We start from the raw sequence: 23,590 nt of genomic DNA on the forward strand, positions 1-23,590 counted from the left end.
CACTCAGACATGCTCTAACCCTTTACATTTAAATCACTGCTCTTTTAATTGCCTTAGTACACTGCTGGCAATGAGCCACTTCCAACACCCTGCATTATCTTGCAGAACAGATGCTTTCTCACACTCACCAAAGATTACAATTAACCAAGAAAAACATCAATGACATCACTAAGACAAGTCACCACTACTATGAATATAGATATAAGAGCATTTTAAATGAATGAAAGCTCACTTTTACCAAGCTACAAAATCAGTAGTAAAAAAAGGTCATATCTTTTAGCAAGGCATTTAACTCCAACACCTGTATTTGATCTTGTAGAAAAGTGCTATTTGGGTAGTTTAGCCGGCTTTCATAATAAATGAATGTGAAACTATTTTTGGTATGGAATGGATATAAAATATATAATCTGTGCTAAATGGTACCTAGGTAAGAGTAAATATTTCAACATACAGTATGATAGAAGTTGTAATACTGTTACATAACACCAGTATAGCCACGACCTGCTTGAAGCGCCATCTATTATTATGTATTTTATAAGGCCAAAAATATGAAACCAAGCATATGATATGGCTGTCATAAACTAAAGCAAAGTCATCATGATCTGAAAATAAATGTGAGGTAAGCCTGAGGGACGTAACTGATATAACTGGGGTCACTACAGAATACTGATGAACCAAACCCTGTGCCTTTACAGGTGGGTGTGGTTATGTACCAGAGGCATTTTAATACATGAATTACAATACAAAACATGCAAGCTTCAAAAGGTAAACCAAAGTAAATAATTCATTATAATCTTTTTCCAAAATTACCCAATTGATTTGGAACAACTGCCAGTCCCCAGGCTTTGAGAAACACAAAAAGCATTTAGTTTAAAGGCAAAAAATGAAATAAAAAAAGGTACCACTTTAGTGCAGCATGTCAAGCATCTGAAGTTAAACTACTATTACCCAAGGAAATGGAGATCGCAGCTTTTATGAAGTTCAAAATTGCTCTCATTGATTTTTATTTTGCCTGCTGATGACACTATCCATGAAACTCTAGGTGAAAGCTGTATGTGGATTTACAGTCAGTCTTACTGCAGGCTCACAGTGCAACCTGGTTGGATCCTCTGCCCGTTGGGGGTCAGATTTAACTAATGGTGGTGGCAAGTCCTCTCTCTCATTCACACCCACTGCTTTCCCCACGTCCTCTTCCTGCTTCTTTCTGCACTCGTACTCCATGTCCATCCTTTCTTTCCTCTCTTCTTCGGGCTCTTTGACTTTGTGCACAATAAACAGGTGTCTGTTGAGAGATAGCTGGGACGCAAAACATAATCCACAGTGCAGGCATTGGGGAGTGTTTTCATCAGTTTTATGCTGAGGTATGTGCTTCTGGAACTGTGTGCCATCCTCTGTGGTGAAGCCACACTTTGAGCAGCGAAACTGATGTTTCAGACGCTTGGCGGGGGAGCCTTCTAGGGCAGCGCCTTCCTGCCCCTCTCCCTCAGACTCAACAGCAGGTCTCTTTGAAACAGGTCCCTGCATATCAAAGTTAAAGATCATTCTATTTAAAAAGTGTATATTTTTTGACAATGTGTAAAATGCTGAAGAAATGAAGATCATACATATTGGTATTACTTTTAAAAGAAAAATCACCTCTCCCAAGGCTTTACTGCTATCCAGAGGGGCTGATTTTAACAGACTGAAGTCTGGATTTTTGATCCCATGCATCAAACTGATGTGGTTCTTCAACATGATGTTTGTAGTGAATGTTGTCCTCTCATCTGTGCAATACCTGCACAATAAGAATAAATGATATCATACTAAAAATAGTCATAAAATGTGGTAACCACCGTTTTGTTTTTACATGTTTGTCCATTTACTGTGGAGCCACCCAGCAGCCAATAAGTGGCAGTTATGCCCCAATCTTTCAGGAAGCAATGTACTGGGCCCAGTTTCCCAAAAGCATCTTAAGGCTATGTTAATCTTAGAACAATAGGACCCTATGGTTCCAAAGATGAACTTAGCCTTAAGATGCTTTTGGGAAACCGGGCCCTGTAATGTAGATTTCAGGATGAAACCCTCACCAGCAGGTAAATGTATTTTTCTTTCCATCGTGGTCATTGCGAATGTGTCTTCTCAAACTTGTAGAGGAATTGAAAGACCTCTCACACTGCCGGCATGGATAACTCTTCAATGACTACAGAATGCACAGAGAGCAGATTTACTTAATTAAGGGTTGAGCTGACTTGGGAATTATTTCATTTCATTAAGGGGCCCGAAGGTTGTAAATCCCACATCTGAGGTGGTCCCTAAATTATCATCTGTCCTATAGTATAAATGCTACAGAAATTTGTTTGAATGCGCAATAGAATTACAAAATTGATCCTCACCCTCCCATGGTTTTTCTTCATGTGAGAGACATAGGCTTCTCGGTCAGGCAGCCAGTGTAGGCACTCTCCACAGTTCCAGCCAGCATTCTTCAGATTGGGCTTGCTGTCTCTAGTGGCCAAGTTGGCCCTTTTTCTGGTTCCATCTGAGTATTTTATGGGAGAGTTTACCTTTGGCTGGTGGAATCCCGAGGTAACATCTTGGTGCTGTGCGGTCATCTCTGGTGGTTTTGTGCTTTTCTCCACCTCCTCTTTGAAGATTCCTCCATGTACCCCCTGTAATATAGACAGACAGCTTTTAAAAGACAGAGCTAAAACTGAGCATTATGTGCCCCTTTTTATGTCAATGTGACTAGATTGAAGATGATGATGATGCCATACCTTGAAGTGCTGCATTAAAGGCTGCTTTTGGGTGAAGATTGAAGTGCACTCAGGGCACTTGAACACACAGGTAGCACGCTTTTTGGCATTCTGATAGAAGTGCTGAAGCAATAACTGCTTTTTCTTGAACACTGTCTCACAAGAACACTTGAAGATTAACCTGGAACAGAAAAACAACCCGTCAAACTTTAAGATGTGTTAGCAAATATGCCCATTTCAGAACATGCATTTAGTTACACAAACTCACTGAGGGGACACTTTGCTGGCATTGTGCTTAGTTGTCAAATGCATTTGACATCCACCAGAAGACTTGAAAGCAACAGGACAGATGGTGCACTTATAGAAGACCTCACAGTGTTTCTCCTCAATGTGACTCTTCTGCACATTAAATGACATGAAAACCATATCACAATGAAGACACCTAGAAGAAAAAGGATTTACAAAAAAGTGGACAACATTATAAGAATAGTTTTGTGTTATGTATCCACTGAGCATATACTTTAGTAATGACTTACTTATAGCCAGCCTTGCGTGCATAGTGAAGACAGTTCTCCTTCACATGCTTCTGTATATCCACAGAGCGACTCAGCGCACCACACTCAGGGCAGCAATAAGGGGACTTGTGGGCATGAATACGCTGGTGAGCCCGGTAGCTGCACTTGTTGGGTAGCAGCATTGAGCACACCTTACACATCTATATGACAAAATAACACAGAGCAAAACATATAGAAATACTCTCATTTTTACCTGGCCTATGATACTGAACATTTCAGCAATTATAATTATTTTCAATTGAATTATTTCTCACCAGTCCCTCCATTTCTTCCGACAACCTCTGGTAATGGCCTGCGAGACCTTTGTAGTCCGATAGCTGCTTGTTACACTCGAGGCAGCGGAGTCTGTGGCGGATGACTTTGTCTGGATAGAGGGGCATGACTGGTTGGCTTTTAGGTGAGGATAATGGGGGCACATGGGAGCCCACATGCACAGAGGATTCAGTGATCAAGGGTGCAAACATCTGTCCCTCTGCTATGGGCTTCATGGAGAGCTGTGTGCACTGCATCACCACACCTTTGTTCTTATGTTCCCGTGCATGTGCCAGCAGGGCACACTTGTTGAAGAATACCATGGTCTTAGCACAGTGGGTGCAGGCTACTTCAATGTGCACACTCCTCCTGCCATAATGATAAACAAGACTCCTCTCTACCCCAAAGGAGTCCCCACACTCCAGGCAACAATATCCACGTGGTGGCAAGTTGATGTTGCTCTCAGGTGGTGGGTTTAGGTTGGGTACATATGTGGGTACAGGGTTGGCATTATTTAACAATCTGTTTAAAGTTCCTGCTGCTGTGCTAGGAATGGCAGCACGTGGATTAGGGGCAGCTTTTTTCACTTGGTGTACCAATGGGACAGTGCTGCACACCATAGAAGAGGAAAGCGTGTGTTGTTGGCTCTGTTGATGGGAGGTGGAGCGTGCTGCGACTGAGGCAGCAACACTGTGAGGGACTAGGTTCAGGTTAGCTAAGTGCATTGCCTTGGGAAGCAAGCTTGTATTGGGAGAGTTGCCTGTTTGAACTGATGAAATCCTCTTTTGTGTAGAAGGCCCATGCTGGGCAACTGGCATAGACCTCATAACAGGACTACTTGTATTATGAAAAATAGTTGCGGACTGCATTTGTCCTGGCCTCTTGGAGTTCCCCTCTAATTTAGTATCAGTAACCTTTGAGGGCAGAGCACCAACTGGTGTACTTTTGATGGGCATATCAACAATAATATCACTTATCACATTATGAGAGGGATAGGGAGACAAACTAGGGTAGGCATCCTCAACAATCATACTCTGGGATGGAGAGGACTCAACAGAGTGAACGTCCTCGTTTTCTGAATCAGGTACTACACTGGTAACCGTGCGCTGGATTTGCCCAGTCGTGGTTTTAATGGTCTTTATCCTGACCCTCGGTATGGCTGGGGGTGAGCCAGATGCCAGTGCAGGGGATCCCTTGCCACTGCTGTTACTGCAAATGCTTACAGGACTGTCAGGTGGTTTCATTAACCGCTTCACAGCTTCAAGAGGACTCCTGGGACTTTGTGGTGACATGGGCACTTTAGGACTAACCTTTATGTTGTCATCATGAGCCAATGATAGGTCTTGATAGTTTGGTTGTTCACTGGGATCCTTTCTGGCATTTAGAGCCACTAATGCCTCAAGGCATGACGATAGTTTTGATGTTGGAGTTTTGACACATGGATGAGAGGTGGGCATATTAGACGCTGCCACTATATTAACGTTACTGCTTGACTCAATATTGTTATGATCATTTGTAGGGAGCATTGCACTACTATGACAATCTCCCTTTACCTTCTGGTCACTGACATTACTGTCAGGCTTCTCTGTCCTGGTATCCTCTGCTTTGATAGATTCTCCTTTGCTCCTTGGAAGGTTCTCAGGTACGTCACAGTCTACTTCATGGCACTTGTCAAACATGCTGTAAGACAGCTGTTTTTTCTGATTGTCTGACATTGGGGGTTCTGCAGACATAAATATAGAGGCAGCAGGGAAGTAGGGTCTCTCTTGTTTTGGACGGATATCAACTCCATTGCTTCGGCTGTCTTCAGATTCTGGACTAGAGATGGGGCTGAACTGGGAAAAGGACTGTGAGAAGGATGGCGTTCCTTCAAGTTTGTGCTGGACGGGGGTCTTCCCTAAGAGCCCTCTTGAGCCACCCCCATTCAAAGCAGACACAAAAGACTTAGAACCACTGTGGTCTATCTGATGAGACTCCATGGCGGCCCCTGACCCCCTGAAACCATTTTGCAATGGGTGTCCAAAGTGTGGGCCCTCTCTCTCTCCACCACTATCAGACGACTCCTGGCGACTTGTGTTCTTCACTATAACACTGACAGCAGGTACATCAGATGCACCCACAGCTTGGTGAACAGATAAGCTGTCATCCATACACATCCCTGTGTGTTTCAGCTGACCTTCTGCCTCATCGTGACTCTCCTGGATGTTCTCTTTGGCATCCAAACTGGTGGCATCGGGGATGTCAAAGGCAGCCAAAAGATCATCAAAATCAGGGGTCTTCATGTCACCCATGTTCGAATGCTTGCAAAACCTGAGTAAAACACAGAGTTAAAACATAAGCACATAAACTTACAAGACATATGGCATATTCCCCGAGGACAGTGACGTTGGAGAGTTCTTTACCATTTGGCTCTTGTTTATGTTTGTTGCTAAAATTCTGCAAGGTTGTCAGTTGGTGTCATTATGGGACGCTCCCTCTGTGCAGATACCGGAGATCAATTAATATGAATTATGTTTACTTTAAAGTGCACTAACTAGCTACCTTGTAATGCTAAACATTTTGGCTCACCAACGTTAGCTAACTAGCTGTCAAATAACTTCGCCTAGCACTTGACCCAAGTGGCTACTTAGCTAGCTAGAAAACGTTAACAAATCTCCAGCTGGCAAGCTAGCCACAACAAAGTGTAGATTATTGAAGTTTAACGTCAAAATAATTTGCTGGCTATAATATATCTCATCAAACGTATTATACTACAAGAGAGCTGGTGAAACTGTAGCTAAATAAAGCGTATATGTGTATACAGAGGCTAGAGATAGCTGTTAGTTAGCAAGCTAGCTAAAGTAACGTTAGAAGTGTAGTTAGCTCGGCTATTTGACACTTGCAGTTCTAACATAGCTAACGTTAACTCAATGACAAGCTACATCATCTAGCTATGAGATTAAATATATATTCGACCATATAATGAGTACAAAAGAAGAGTTCACCTATCTATCGATTAGCTACCGGTGTTGCTGCCATAATTCTCCCCAGGCCTCGTTCTTTTCGGGTGGACTTCTTCCTTTGCAACAAAACAGCTAGCTAGCTTATTGATTTCTTGCTAGGAAACCCGCGGGCGCTAACATGTCCTGTTATCTAGCGAGCCTGTAGTAAAAATGTATTGATCATTCACAAATTGATGAACTAACTAAGCTATCAATGTGATAGGCTTCAGTAATTGTTATGAGAAAAGGCAGTCCACCCCTTCGTCACCAGACCAGTGTGTTGTGAACAACATTAGCGTGAGCAACAATAGCGGAGTCGAGGGATCGCCTTCAAAATAAAAGCCCCCCAATGAAACTGATGCAAACCGACAGAAAACAGTGGAGTCATGCCACAATTGGACTCGAATATATCATGCTAAACAAGGTTGGAATGTTGTTATATAAATTCAACAAAATACAATAAATAGTTAATTTGACACAAAAAAGGTAAGAATCAGTTGAAATCGCGCTGTTGATGTATTAGACTTCAGAATTGCATTTGGGGCACATAGTGGTGTAAACTTTTAATTTTACTTCACTATATTCCTAAAGAAAATAATGTACCTTTTACTCCATACATTTTCCCTGACACCCAAAAGTACTCGATGATTTGAACTGTTAGCAGGAAAGGAAATATGGTCTAATTCACATAGTTATCGAGATAACATCCCTGGTCATCCCTACCTGCCTCTGATCTGGCGGACTCACAAAACACATGCTGCGTTTGTAAATTATTTCTGAGAGTTGGAGCATGCTCCTGGCTATCTGTAAATAGCAAAACTAGAAAATGTGTCCATCTGCTTTGCTTAATATAATGAATTTGAAATGATTTATACTTGTACTTGTACTTTTACTTTTGATACATAAGTATATTTTAGTGATTACATTTACTTTTGGTACTTAAGTACATTACCGGTCAAAAGTTTTAGAACACCTACTCATTCAAGGGTTTTTCTTTATTTTTACTATTTTCTCTATTGTAGAATAATAGTGAAGACATCATACCATGAAATAACACATATGGAATCATGTAGTAACCAAAAGTGTTAAACAAATCAATATATATTTTATATTTGATATTCTTCAAATAGCCACCCTTTACCTTGATGACAGCTTTGCACACGATTGGCATTCTCTCAAACAGCTTCACCTGGAATGCTTTTCTAACAGTCTTGAAGGAATTCCAACATATGCTGAGCACTTGTTGGCTGCTTTTCCTTCACACTGCAGTCTGACTCATCCAAAACCATCTCAATTTGGTTGAGGTCGAGGGATTGTGCAGGCCAGGTCATCTAATGCAGCAGTCCATCACTCTCCTTCTTGGTAAAATAACCCTTACACAGCCTGGAGGTGTGTTGGGCCATTGTCCTGTTGAAAAATAAATTATAGTCCCATTAAGCGCAAAGCAGATGGGATGGCGTATCGCTGCAGAGGGCTGTGGTAGCCATGCTGGTTAAGTGTGCCTTGAATTCTAAATAAATCACAGACAGTATCACCAGCAAAGCACTGCCACACCATAACACCTCCTCCTCCATGCTTTACGGTGGGAACCACACATGCAGAGATCATCCGTTCACCCACACAGCGTCTCACAAAGACACAGCGGTTGGATCCAAAAATCTCCAATTTGGACTCCAGACCAAAGGACACATTTCCACCGGTCCCATGTCCATTGCTCGTGTTTCTTGTCCCAAGCAAGTTTCTTCTTCTTATTGGTGTCCTTAAGTAGTGGTTTCTTTGCAGCACTTCGACCATGAAGGCCTGATTCATAGTCTCCTCCGAACAATTGATGTTGAGATGTGTCTGTTACTTTTACTCTGTGAAGCATTTATTTTGGGCTGCAATTTCTGAGGCTTGGAACTCTAATGAAATTTCGCCTAAAATGACATACCCAAATCTAACTGCCTGTAGCTCAGGACCTGAAGCAAAGATATGCATATTCTTGATACCATTGAAAGGAAACACTTTGAAGTTTGTGGAAATGTGAAGTTAATGTAGGAAAAACAGACACATCTCAACATCAACACATTAGATACGGTAAAACATAATCCAAATAAATATTTTTGACCACTAGATGGCAGCAGTGTATGTGCAAATTTTTTGACTGATCCAATGAACTATTGAATATCTGTAAAAATGTTGTATCAACACTGCCCAAATGTGCCTAATTGGTTTATTCATGCATTTTCATGTTCATAATTGTGCACTCTCCTCAAACAATATTAAGGTATTATTTCACTGTAATAGCTACTGTAAATTGGACAGTGCAGTTAGATGAACAAGAGTTTAAGCTTTCTGCCCATATCAGATATGTCTATGTCCTGGGAAATGTTTATGTTACTTACAACCTCATGCTAATCACATTAGCCTATGTTAGCTTAACCCTCCCATGGGGGGGACACTGATCCTGTAGAGATTTTAAAGTAATGATGGACTGTCTCTTTGCTTATTTGAGTTATTCTTGCCATAATATTGACTTGGTCTTTTACCAAATAGGGCTATCTTCTGTATACCCCTCTACCTTGTCACAACACAACTAATTGGCTCAAATTCCACAAATTAACCTTTAAGAAGGCACACCTGTTAATTTAAATGCATTCCAGGTGACTGACTACCTCATGAAGCTGGTTGAGAGAATGCCAAGCATGTGCAAAGCTGTCATCAAGGCAAAGGGTGGCTATTTAAAGATTTATAAATTATATTTTGATTTGTTTAACACCTTTCTGGTTACTACATGATTCCATATGTGTTATTTCATAATTTTGATGTCTTCACTTATTCTATAATATATAAAATAGTAAAAATAAAGAAAAACCCTTGACTGAGTAGGTGTTCTAAATTGTTGTAAAATCAAGCAGAGCGGAAACTGGCTACTCTTTAGTTAACTGATCTTTTAAACAAAACTAGTATTTATTCCCAGTGCTGAGCTAGTATTGTAACTAACATGTAATGTTAGCTAATGTTTCATCCCCTCTGAATTGAGATGAATTAATTAGCTATGCTAGCTAGTAGCTACCACAGCCAGGTCAGTTTTTAGCTTCCAGCTATCTGTTAGATATAGATTTGAGGTGGCTATTATTACTATCTAACAGCTGCTGTTTGTATAGAAATGGTTTGTAGCCTTTGTTTTGTCCTGTTTCAGAAGTAAACTTGGCTAGCTTTCGCCAGTTGATGTACCAGCTAGAGAGAGAGCTGGCCAAAAGTTGGCTAACATTAGCTATTCTTTTGTCTCAATCAGACTAGACCTGAATCAAAGGATGAAACTATCAGCCAAAGGATTGAAGATTGAAATTCTGACGTTATTTCAGTGAAATGTGACTTTTATTAGTCACTATGGTAATGTAACATTATTGATCTGTCAGTTTCTCCCGCTAATTCCCTACCTTTCACATGGACACAGCAATAAACAGCTCTAACATTACAGGCTTCACTGTCATGGTACACAATAGAAGTATGCGCGGGACCGATTTCTTAATTCCGCTCCCGCCTGCACATGCTGGCTTTCTGTAGAGTAGAGTAGGCTATAGCCTATACATGGACAGCGAATCACAGGGCAGTTAATGGTGTGCCATCTGAAAAGAAACAGGACAAATATGTGTATTGTCTTAAAACAAAATTTTTACACAACCATTTTCAGATTTTCCGACAACAGCCAAGGGTGTGCAACATCATAAGGTGTCTGAAAATCTGAAAATGGTGGTGGAAAATTGTTTTATTAGCCACAGAAAACTTCATTGGTTGATCCCTCCTGGTGAGGAATCCCAATTTTGGTCAGTGTTTCCAATGGGACCCTAAATAACAGACAGTTCAAACAGCATAAAAGCATAAATCAAAACAAATCAAATGTATTTATAAAGCCCTTTTTATATCAGCAGCTGTCACAAAGTGCTTATACAAAAGCCCGGCCTAAAGCTCCAAACAGCAAGCAATGCAGATGTAGAAGCACGGCGGGTAGGAAAAACTCCCTAGAATGGCAGGAACCTAGGAAGAAACCTAGAGAGGAACTAGGCTCTGATGGGTGGCCAGTCCTCTTCTGGCTGTGCCGGGTGGAGATTATAAGAGTACATGGCCATTTAAGGCCAAATCATTCTTCAAGATGTTCAAATGTTCATAGATGACCAGCAGGGTCAAATAATAAACACAGTGGTTGTCAAGGGTGCAACAGGACCTCAGGAGTATATGCCAGATGGCTTTTCATAGTCGAGCATTCAGCAGTTGACACAGCAGGTGCGTTAGAGAGCGAGAGAGAGAGAGAGAGAGAGAGAGAGAGAGAGAGAGTTGAAAACAGCAAGTCCGGGATAAGGTATCACGTCCGGTGAACAGGTCAGGATTCCACTGCCACAAGCAGAACAGTTGAAACTGGAGCAGCAGCACGTCAAGGTAGCACCTCTTGTGAACAGGTCAGGTCAGTGTTCCATAGCCACGGGCAAAACAGCAGAAGCTTAATCAGCAGCACGAACAGTTGGACTGGGGACGGGGACAGCCAGGAGTTATCAGGCCAGATAGTTCTGAGGCTTGGTTATAGGGCTCATGTCCTCCGGGAGGGGGGAGAGAGAGATAGAGATGGGAGAATTAGAGGGAGCATACTTAAGTTCACATAGGACACCAGATAAGACAGAAGAATTTCACCAGATAGGACAGACTGAGCCACACCCCCCGGCACATAGACTTTTGCAGCATAGACACTGGAGGCTGAGACAGGGGGAGGTCGGGGGACACTGTGGCCCTGTCAGGGGATATCGTTAGGTGGGTACACTGTGGCCCTGTCCGACGATATCCCGGACAGGTCCAACCAGGCAGGACATAACCCCACCTACTTTGCCAAAGCACAGCCCCCACACCGCTAGAGGTATATCAACAGACCACCAACTTACTACCCTGAGACAAGGCTGAGTATAGCCCACGAAGATCTCCTCCACCGCACGAGCCCGAGAGGCCTTGAAACCATCCAGGAAGATCACGTCAGTGATTCAACCCACTCAAGTTGAGTATAGCAAAAAAAACCTGGCACAACGTGACGCACCATTCATAGGGACTGCATGGAAGAGCGCTGGTAAGTGACTCAGCCCCCATAATAGGGTGAGAGGCAGAGATTCCCAGTGGAGGGAGGGGAGCCGCCCAGGCAGAGACAGCAAGGGCGGTTTGTCACTCCAGTGCGTTGCCGTTCACCTTTGTACCCCTGGGCCAGACTGCACCCCTGGGCGAGTCTGCATCTCTCACATGGATAGGCAGACCATTCCATACAAATTGAGCACTATAGGAGAAAGCCCTGCCTCCAACTGTTTGCTTAGATATTCTTGGCACAATAAGGAGGCCTGCCTCTTGTGACCGTAGCGTACAGTACGCATGGCAGGACCAAATCGGAAAGATAGGTAGGAGCAAGTCCATGTAATGCTATGTAGATTAATAGTAAAACCTTGAAATCAGCCCAAGCCTTAACAGGAAGCCAGTGTAGAGAGGCTAGCACTGGAGTAATATGATACATTTTGGGGGATTCTAGTCAAGATTTTATCAGCCGTATTTAGCATAATGAAAGTTTATTTAGTGCTTTATCCGCGTAGCTGGAGAGTAGAGGATTACAGTAGTCTAATCTAGAAGTGACAAAAGCATGTATATTAGCTTTTCACCACTGTTGTGTCGTCGGCAAACTTAATGATGGTGTTGGAGTCGTGCCTGGCCGTGCATTCTTGAGTGAACAGGGAGTGCAGGAGGGGACTGAGCACACACCCCTGAGTGGTCTCCGTGTTGAGGATCAGCAGGGGGCGGCCCGTCAGGAAGTCCAGGATCCAGTTGCAGAGGGGTTTCTTAGCTTAGTGATGAACTTTGAGGGCACAATGGTGTTGAACGCTGAGCTGAGCATAGCGGAATTTCTTATAAGCTTCTGAGTTAGAGTCCCGCTCCATGAAAGCTGCAGCTCTACCCTTTAGCTCAGTGAGGATGTTGCCTGTAATCCATGGCTTCTGGTTGGGGTATGTACGTACAGTCACTGTGGGGATGACGTCATCAATGCACTTATTGATGAAGCCAGTGACGGATGTGGTGTACTCCTCAATGCCATCGGAGGAATCCCGGGAACATAATCCTGTCTGTGCAGGCAAAACAGTCCTGTAGCTTAGCATCTGCGTCATCTTCCACTTTTTTATTGACTGAGGCGCTGGTGCTTCCTGTGTTTAAGTTGATGTATTTGCATTTCTACTCATATTCACTGTGTATTTGTAAATGCAGTGGCTAACTGTTCTCTTTCTTTCATCAGAAGTTTTGTTTGTCACTGTTTTTGGTCTGTTTTTGTAATCGTCAGCTATTTAGCGTAGTAGTAGCCTAGTCTCTGTGAAAGCAAAGTTGTAGTCCTATAGGCTTCTTTAGAACGTGTGAGCCATCCAGTGAAAGTAGATTGATTAACTGAGATCCACATCGTCATTTGTATACTCGTGTTAATGTGTTTTACTATCAATCTGTCTCAAACACGCAAATGTAAACCTGAAGCCTTTCATAACCTTTGCCTTTTCTTGGGGCGATTTTTGGGGGGATTTTGGATTTTAGCTGGGGGTGTTTGTCTAGAGTCTAGGTTGCTGGTGTGTGTTGTGTTCTAGGGCAGGTACTGGCGGTGGTAGGTGGAGCAACTTTGTCTCAGAGCATTTCATATTATTTGTACGTAAAGGGATAGGGGAAGGATTAGCTAGCATGTTCAGTAGTTGCGAAGTAGCTAAAAAGTAGTAAGTAGTTGACAATGTGCTAATTAGATAAAATGCTAAAGTTATCCGAGATGAGATTTGAACTCACAACCTTTGGGATGCTAGATGTTTGCGCTATACACCCAGCTCCGAACATTCACCCTCCTTTCGTTTTTGCCATAAGTAACCACCTGTCTTATGTACCATATCATACCAGTATCTTTGATTTACATACAGAAAAATACAAAATGCTTTGAGACCAGGTTGGGTGGTGAGGGTGCCAATTGAAAATGTTTTTGAGTAAAATGCAGCTTTACTGTAGCTATTCACTGCTATGAAACCTCATTCGTTTTTTAATGCTTTTTGCACTGGTTTAACGTCAATTCATTATGTTATGTCTCATGCATATACATATACATGCTGCTTTCTTGGCCAGGACTCACCTAAAAAATATAAAATCAAATCAAATTTAATTTGTCACAATTAGCAGATGTTGATGCGAGTGTAGCGAAATGCTTGTGCTTCTAGTTCCGACCATGGAGTAATATCTAACAAGAAATCTAACAATTTCACAACAACTACCTTGTACCCACAAGTGTAAAGGAATGAATAAGAATATGTACATAAAAAATATATATGGGTGAGTGATGGCCGAACGACATAGGCAAGATGCAGTAGATGGTATAGAGTACAGTATATACATTTGAGATGAGATGAGCCCAGAACTACATGGCAGGACCTGGTCAATGACCTGAAGAGAGCTGGGACTACAGTCTCAAAGAAAACCATTAGTAACACACTACGCAGTCATGGATTAAAATCCTGCAGTGCACACAAGGTCACCCTGCTCAAGCCAGCGCATGTCCAGGCCTGACTGAAGTTTGCCAATGACCATCTGGATGATCCAGAGGAGGAATGGGAGAAGGTCATGTGGACTGATGAGACAAAAATAAAGCTTTTTGTTCTAAACTCCACTCGCCGTGTTTGGAGGAAGAAGAAGGATACAACCCCAAGAACACCATCCCAACCGTGAAGCATGGAGGTGGAAACATCATTCTTTGGGGATGCTTTTCTGCAAAGGGGACAGGACGACTGCACCGTATTGAGGGGAGGATGGGGCCATGTATCGCCCCATACCTTCCCTCAGTAAGAGCATTGAAGATGGGTCGTGGCTGGGTCTTCCAGCATGACAACGACCCGAAACACACAGCCAGGGCAACTAAGGAGTGGCTCCGAAGGAAGCATCTCAAGGTCCTGGAGTGGCCTAGCCAGTCTCCAGACCTGAACCCAATAGAAAATCTTTGGAGGGAGCTGAATGTCCGTATTGCCCAGCGACAGCCCCGAAACCTGAAGGATCTGGAGAAGGTCTGTGTGGAGGAGTGGGCCAAAATCCCTGCTGCAGTGTGTGCAAACCTGGTCAAGAACTACAGGAAACGTATGATCTCTGTAATTGCAAACAAAGGTTTCTGTACCAAATATTACGTTTTGCTTTTCTGATGTATCAAAAACTTATGTCATGAAATAAAATGCAAATTAATTACTTAAAATCATACAATGTGATTTTCTGGATTTTGTTTTAGATTCAGTTGAAGTGTACCTATGATAAAAAATTATAGACCTCTACATGCTTTGTAAGTAGGAAAACCTGCAAAATCGGCAGTGTATCAAATACTTGTTCTCCCCACTGTAGGAGTTAAATTCCTCTAGCAGGTGGAGCTGTTGTTTCCTACATTCACCAACTGAGGGCGGCCCGTCGGGAAGTCCAGGACCCAGTTGCACAGGGCGGGGTCGAGACCCAGGGTCTCGAGCTTAATGACAAGTTTGTTAAATGCTGAGCTGTAGTCGATGAACAGCATTCTATACTTAGCTTGTGAAAATATGTAAATCTCTTCGTGACATCTGGTTAAATAAAAACATTCAAATAAATAATATCTATAGCCTCTGATTGATTCCTCTAGGTTAAATGGGCCTTGAATCTTTGGTTTGAATAGATGTTTCAATTGTGTGAAATCTCAGCTGTTTTGAATAGGTCTCTGGATATCTTATCCAGGCTGCTAAAGGCCAGATGATGTAAACAGTGCAGTCTTTGCACATTAATGTATTTCACTGATTCTTTATGAATAACATTATGTTGGTGTCTTATGACCAGTTCATGCTAGGATTTGACTTTCAGTGGATGAACACTAATCAATCTTATTAAAATTACACATTTTTGAGGGCAAATTTCAATTTTTGATAGCAGAACTGCATTAGACATTAGATGCTAAGCTCCATAACTGCTTCTGTGAACATCTTAACACATTGAGCACACCCTGGGCCTCAAAATAGATTGGCAATGGGCAACTGAATTTGCCAGACCAATTCTGGTTATTGGAATCTTTTATTACACATGGTGCTTTTTCTACAATGGCTACTATGTCATAAAATGTTGCTTCTAATACATTAAAAACAGGACCGTTGGAGACTATAGAAAAATGTGTCAAATCATGCCGTTAGTTAATGTATTGCTTATAAATGTATCTATAAACAATACAAGGAAATTGTATGAATCATACGCTATTTACTTGGAATCATTTGCTAAAGGACACTTAGGTGAGACCAAATCAGTGACTCATGACCTTCTCAATTTAATTGCAGCAAAATCCATAAATGTGGTCATTAACACCTGTTAATACATTTCATTGTCTTCAAATATGGCTTAATAGCCAGTGAACATCGCCAGAGCTTACTTTTAAATGACCAGTAATGTATTCTCAATTTCTCATCCTACTCTGGAATGGCTTGAGGGCCAGTTGATTTTTATGCGGTTCAGCTAGATTGTCTCCATTTCCGTAGCACTTTGTCACTTTGTCGGATGTCTGAGACTGTTTTAGTTGTGAGCAGTAATGAGTAGAACAAATAGCTGTCCTTAGATGCACTCATGGAACTGGTTTTCTCCTATGCTTCTTTCAAATGTGAGATGTACATATCCAGCTTTCCAAACAAATTATGAATATTAAAGGGATACAGTGCCTTGCGAAAGTATTCGGCCCCCTTGAACTTTGCGACCTTTTGCCACATTTCAGGCTTCAAACATAAAGATATAAAACTGTATTTTTTTGTGAAGAATCAACAACAAGTGGGACACAATCATGAAGTGGAACGACATTTATTGGATATTTCAAACTTTTTTAACAAATCAAAAACTGAAAACTTGGGCGTGCAAAATTATTATTATTCAGCCCCTTTACTTTCAGTGCAGCAAACTCTCTCCAGAAGTTCAGTGAGGATCTCTGAATGATCCAATGTTGACCTAAATGACTAATGATGATAAATACAATCCACCTGTGTGTAATCAAGTCTCCGTATAAATGCACCTGCACTGTGATAGTCTCAGAGGTCCGTTAAAAGCGCAGAGAGCATCATGAAGAACAAGGAACACACCAGGCAGGTCCGAGATACTGTTGTGAAGAAGTTTAAAGCCGGATTTGGATACAAAAAGATTTCCCAAGCTTTAAACATCCCAAGGAGCACTGTGCAAGCGATAATATTGAAATGGAAGGAGTATCAGACCACTGCAAATCTACCAAGACCTGGCCGTCCCTCTAAACTTTCAGCTCATACAAGGAGAAGACTGATCAGAGATGCAGCCAAGAGGCCCATGATCACTCTGGATGAACTGCAGAGATCTACAGCTGAGGTGGGAGACTCTGTCCATAGGACAACAATCAGTCGTATATTGCACAAATCTGGCCTTTATGGAAGAGTGGCAAGAAGAAAGCCATTTCTTAAAGATATCCATAAAAAGTGTTGTTTAAAGTTTGCCACAAGCCACCTGGGAGACACACCAAACATGTGGAAGAAGGTGCTCTGGTCAGATGAAACCAAATTTGAACTTTTTGGCAACAATGCAAAACGTTGGCGTGTTTGGCGTAAAAGCAACACAGCTCATGACCCTGAACACACCATCCCCACTGTCAAACATGGTGGTGGCAGCATCATGGTTTGGGCCTGCTTTTCTTCAGCAGGGACAGGGAAGATGGTTAAAATTGATGGGAAGATGGATGGAGCCAAATACAGGACCATTCTGGAAGAAAACCTGATGGAGTCTGCAAAAGACCTGACACTGGGACGGAGATTTGTCTTCCAACAAGACAATGATCCAAAACAAAAAGCAAAATCTACAATGGAATGGTTCAAAAATAAACATATCCAGGTGTTAGAATGGCCAAGTCAAAGTCCAGACCTGAATCTAATCGAGAATCTGTGGAAAGAACTGAAAACTGCTGTTCACAAATACTCTCCATCCAACCTCATTGAGCTTGAGCTGTTTTGCAAGGAGGAATGGGAAAAAAATGTCAGTCTCTCGATGTGCAAAACTGATAGAGACATACCCCAAGCGACTTACAGCTGTAATCGCAGCAAAAGGTGGCGCTACAAAGTATTAACTTAAGGGGGCTGAATAATTTTGCACGCCCAATTTTTAAGTTTTTGATTTGTTAAAAAAGTTTGAAATATCCAATAAATGTCGTTCCACTTCATGATTGTGTCCCACTTGTTGTTGATTCTTCACAAAAAAATACAGTTTATATCTTTATGTTTGAAGCCTGAAATGTGGCAAAAGGTTGCAAAGTTCAAGAGGGCCGAATACTTTCGCAAGGCACTGTACTTTGGGATTTTGGTAATGGGATTTGTATCTACTTCCCAAGAGTCAGATGAAGTCGTGGATACAATTTTTGTCTCTGTCCAGCATGAAGGAAGTTTAAGGTAGTTCCATATGCCGTAATTAGTGTTAGCGCAATGACTGGAAGTCTATGGGTATCTACTAGCACGCTAAATAGCAATTGTACTAGCACTAGTTAGCAACTTCTTTCAAACTGCATACAGAGACATACAAATGGTATCCACGAGTTAATTGACAAAACCCTTTAAGTGAAATGAGTTTGTATAGTTGAAAAACAACTAAACGGCCTATTGAAGCCAATAGCGTATATAATCTGGACTGCAGTTATAGCACAGAACAATGAGCCAGATATTTCACCGGATGTATAAGTGTGAATCTATCCACTCACTACAAAATATGGTGATGAGAGGAAGCCTAGTGGCCAGCAGTGATAGGAGATGGAGAGAGATGGATTTTGACCAACATTATGCACATTTTCTGATTAATGAAACATTTGATCTCAATACAGTTTTCTGTTCCCAAAACTAGAATCTGTTACGTACAGAGTGGACTAAGAAAGGACAGGCTATGGTCTATCTTGGGTTAAGTTATAAAAATATTTGTCTACACTGTCCATACAAACCAACATAACAGAATTTGTATTGTGCCACACTGGCATCTTGTTTACAGAAGCAAACAGCACTGCGTTTGTGACTTGAAAAAAATAGGCAATCTTTTAGATGACATTTTTAAGTACATATTTGTCTAAAGCTTTTTAAATGTGTCATATTTTTTTCAAAGAGCACTTTTATGAGACATGTAAAATGTATGTTATGGTTGTACTGGAGAAAAAAGGGCTAGGTCTTCTGTTTTTCTACTTACGACATAATAATATAGAGGATAGGGTGGAGTGTTTACCAGATAGACCATCTAGGATAATCCACTATACTGTATGGACTCTTTAGTAGGAATTTAACCCTAACAAAGTCAGCTATGTCTAATCAACCATTGCATATTGGATGTTATTACATGGTTAGGCCTAAGTCTAAAATCATATCTGTTATTTATTTTTGCTGAATGGGCAAAGTTAATTATTTGGTTTCCAAAGTAAACAGAATGCCTCTAATCTAATATTTATTTTAAATGGTCTATCAATAAATCAATCCCAACACTTGCCACGTGCATGCCTACGTCAAGGATTGTCTGAGAAACTGATTAAAGCTTCTCTTGAACTTGTCTGTTAATTTATGACAAGATTTCTCAAGAGAGGCAGTGTATATGTCCCGACACAGTATTTTGCAACATAGCATTCGTCACACAGACTATTATCCTATGAATTATCCTATGAATTATCCTATGAATTATCCTATGAATTATCCTATGAATTATCCTATGAATTATCCTATGAAAGTGAAATGTTCTAAGAATCAGTCCCCTGACAATTTCTCATCACAACAATGTGATGCTCTTTTGATATTACCTTTGTTTCTATATCACAGGCTATGTGGCATACTTCATCACAGCATGCATAGTAGACTTTGAGAGGGCCATTGCCCTTGTGGTCCTCACCAGTTTGGCAGTTGTCTCCAAAGCCTATGACCTTGTGAAGACATACCATGGAGATAGCATAACCAAATGTTTCATACCAGCTCAAAGATGCTTCAACAATTTCCGGGGATGGATAATAGGGTAAGAAGCTATTTAATATGGACACTTTAAATGGTCTGAGAAAATGAATTAATTTGGTGAGTGTATTTTCCTCTGTTGACTGAGAGTCTGTTGTGGGTTCTTTAGAGTTTTCGTTGTTGTGGTGCTGGTCCTGCTAGTGACTTGGCTCGTTGTGGACACAAGCAAGCGACCAGAGCAGCTTATCTCATTTGGAGGGGTCTGCTTGTTCATTCTAGTCATTTTCATCTTCTCAGCCCACAGGACAGAGGTAAGCTTAACATCACAGCAGATCGCTCCGATCCCATCACAGGATGAGAGTGGCGAGGCTTTCCTGCATGTCTACCTTTAATAACACATGATTGGTTATAACCACTTATCTATGACTGTTTTCTTTAGACTTTGAATTTGCTGTGGACTTCCTTTGGCCTTGTATGTCTTTTACCAGTTACGCCTAGTAATTCCTTCCATTGACTCACCAATTTATGGAGAATCACTTGTTAAACAATAATACATATCCAAACATTGTTTGAAGAGTATGTCAAGTGTGTTTGTTTTTCTCTGTTTCAGGTGGCATGGAGGTCAGTTTTTTGGGGTCTTGGTTTACAATTCTGTATCGGACTGTTTGTCATAAGGACAGAGCCAGGACTCACAGCCTTCCAATGGCTTGGAGAGCAAGTGCAGGTATCCTTGTTGCTGAACTGCTCCTTATCTCCTTATCTTAAAGAAGTAAACCTTAACTACCTGGAAATTGTCCTTGTATCTGGGAGGTTCCTCTTTTATGAGGCACAGTGAAATCTCATAGATTGCCCATGGAGCTATTTACAACCACTTTTTTATTTATTTATTTTTATTTTACCTTTATTTAACCAGGTAGGCCAGTTGAGAACAAGTTCTCATTTACAACTGTGACCTGGCAGACTCTCTAATCTACAGACTCTCTAATCTAAAACTGCTATTTTGTCTTAACCATTGATATGAGACAGTATTATGTAAGTAACAATTGTAGCTAGTTGCATGGAATGACAAACTATGAGCCTCATTGTTGACATGAATACAAATGAGAAGACAATCATCTTTTCCCTCGTTTTTAAAATTTAAAAAACTACACAAAACACGGGTCATCATTTGTTTTTGGACCACTAGTATCCGACATCTTCGCATTTCAGGTCAGTGAGCAATAGTTCAGTAGATGTACTAGAAACATTTATTTATTTGATAATGAATCCAGGATTGATCAATATATGTCCCTGTTCCTTCTCCAGGCTTTGCCCATTGTGATATTCTTCAGCAGTGTGATGTCAGTTCTTTATTTCCTTGGAATAATGCAATGGCTCATCATTAAGGTAAGAGAGCTTCAAACATTAAGCCCAAAAAACCGGGCAAATGGCAGACGGCGTCGTGTGGGCAAGCGGTTTGCTGATGTCAACGTTGTGAACAGAGTGCCCCATGGTAGCGGTGGGGTTATGATATAGTCTGGCATAAGCTACGGACAACGAACACAATTTGATTTTACCAATGGCAATTTGAATGCACAGAGATACTGTGACGAGATTCTGAAGCCCAATGTCGTACAATTCATCCGCCTTCTTCACCTCATGTTTCAGCATGATAATACACATTCCCATGTCGCAAGGATCTGAACACAATTCCTGGAAGCTGAAAATGTCCCAGTTATTCCATAGCCTGCATACTCACCAGACATCACCCATTTAGCATGTTAGGGATGCTCTGGATCGACATGTACAACAGTGTGTTCCAGTTCCCACCAATATCGGGGCAGCAGGTAGCCTAGGGATTGGAGTATTGGGCCAGTAACTGAAAGGTTGCTAGATCGAATCCCCGAGCTGACAAGGTAAAAATCTGTCGTTCTCACCTGAATAAGGCAGTTAACCCACTGTTCCCAGGCCGTCATTGTAAATAAGAATTTGTTCTTAACTAATTAGGGCCTAACAAATGTATTTCAATTGACTGATTTCCTTATATGAACTGTAACTCAGTTCAACAAATGATTAATTTGATTCACATAATTCAGTCCACCATGACTGCTCAAATCATGTGAATCAAATTATTCATTTGTTTATTGAGAACAGTCATTTTAGGTATAAAATATTTAGCTAGCCTTTGTTTTGGATTATGTGGCTGCAAAACTTGTTTTGTAGATACTTCAAGTTGATTTGGGCATTCAATTTATGGGACATTACAATTCAATTAAACACTTCTAAGGTAAGATAAATAGGGCTAAACTAAATAAGGTACATTTCCTGTAGAAAATGTGTGTGCTTGCTTCAGCCGTTTACAAATATTTGTATGGTAATCGTTCATTTTGTCAAATTATTTCGTAAATTAATCGATTCAAATTAATAGTTCCAATCATTATTTAAAAATAATGTGAAGCGGGGCATCCGTTAAACATTAAATCAACTTGGTTAGGCTTAGCTGATTCTATCCACTTGCTGTGTAGAATTATTTATTAAAGCATTCCTCTTTATAATGTTTTCTTCATCAGACTGAAGCGCCATTGCTGATTCGCCCCTATTTGAAGGACATGACCAAATCTGAAGTGCATGCTGTCATGGTTGGAGGCTTTGTTACCATTGCAGGAAGTGTGATGGGTGCATTCATCTCATTTGGGGTAAGACCAAAGAGTCATCCCTCCAATGCACCTGTCACGTTCTGACCTTAGTTCCTTTATTATGTTTTTGTGTTAGTTGGGTCAGGGCGTGAGTTGGGGTGGGTAGTCTATGTTCTTTTTTCTAGGTAGTATTTATGTGTTTGGCCTGGTATGGTTCTCAATCAGAGGCAGGTGTCATTCGTTGTCTCTGATTGAGAATCATACTTAGGTAGCTTGTTTTCCCCATTTTAGTTGTGGGTGATTGTTTTCTGTCTCTGTGTCTTCACCAGACAGAACTGTATTGTTTTCGTTCATTCTCCTTGTTATTTAGTTTTTGGTGTTCGAAGTTAATAAATTATCAACATGGACACGTACCACAATGCATATATGTCCGATCCTTCATACTCCTCATTAGAGGAAGACGAATATCGTTACAGCACCCAGTTTTTCATCTTTTGTCTCAGTTAATTTTAATGTGACTGATCTTCATCGTTATGTGAGATTGAGATTGCTCAATGCCCCACAGATTGATGCATCCTCTGATATCTGCCTCTGTAATGGCTGCCCCATGTGCCTTGGCAATCTCCAAGCTGTCCTATCCGGAGACAGAAGAGAGCAAATTTACATCAGAGGAAAATATCAAAGTGGCTTGTGGGTATGTGTTTTTGTGTTTTGTGTTTGTGTGTATGTGTTTGCCATTTACCGATTTTTTTACATTCCCCTGCATTTTGTTGTATATATAATATACTTTCTGTGGTTCATATTAGGCTGTCTTAACTCCCCAGTGATGAACAGAACATTTTGGAAGAAGCTAGCAGTGGAGCATCTACATCAATAGGCCTTGTTGCTAATATAGCTGCCAACTTGATAGCATTCCTTGCGATACTGGCATTCATCAATGCATCTCTTGGCTGGCTGGGAGGCCTGGTTGGATTTCCCTCTATCACATTTGAGGTATGCTCCAGGCAGCTCCACATACCTTAATCCCATTTCACATTCAAAGATCCTTCTGTCTTGACTTGACATCCATGACTAACCCAGTACTTCGTGATGAGTGATGGACATGCTTTGGCATTTTTTTTATTTAACAGCGTGTGATGCATGGCTGAATAATTGTGCACATCACAAAATAAGATAAGATAATTATTTCATTGTGCCTTGGTAAGACGTCCAAATCATCGAAATGTGTCAAATAATTCAGATTACAATATCTGGGATTCGTTCCTTGTTCCTTGTCAATCATTGGCTCATTGGTGAAATTAGCATTATGACAATAGCTTTAATGAAATCATTCAAAATACTTTATTAATGCAATTGCAGACAGAAGTTGACAACAGGTGCATATTACGCATGTTCCTGAGTAAGTTCTGCAAAATAGAAAAGGTCCCAAGTTATTTTATTAAACCCGAAGTCCATCCCTAG

General features: G+C 41.1%; 1 protein-coding gene and 1 pseudogene across 1 annotated transcript; one reads left to right on the top strand and one right to left on the bottom strand.

Moving 5' to 3' along the window:
* Positions 1–910: 910 nt before the first annotated feature.
* LOC139372254 (zinc finger protein 592) lies at positions 911–5,883 on the bottom strand. The gene is given in 9 exon segments (XM_071112021.1): positions 911–1,072; positions 1,075–1,518; positions 1,636–1,774; positions 2,067–2,179; positions 2,373–2,645; positions 2,751–2,910; positions 2,998–3,171; positions 3,266–3,444; positions 3,559–5,883. Coding segments are annotated over 9 exon segments (3,819 nt in total). The 5' UTR covers positions 5,848–5,883; the 3' UTR covers positions 911–1,024.
* A 10,284-nt stretch (positions 5,884–16,167) lies between these two features.
* LOC139377923 (sodium/nucleoside cotransporter 1-like) lies at positions 16,168–23,152 on the top strand (annotated as a pseudogene).
* The last annotated feature ends 438 nt before the right edge of the window (positions 23,153–23,590 follow it).

Source organism: Oncorhynchus clarkii, chromosome 2 (assembly GCF_045791955.1).
Source record: "Oncorhynchus clarkii lewisi isolate Uvic-CL-2024 chromosome 2, UVic_Ocla_1.0, whole genome shotgun sequence".
Taxonomy (NCBI): Eukaryota; Metazoa; Chordata; class Actinopteri; order Salmoniformes; family Salmonidae; genus Oncorhynchus; species Oncorhynchus clarkii.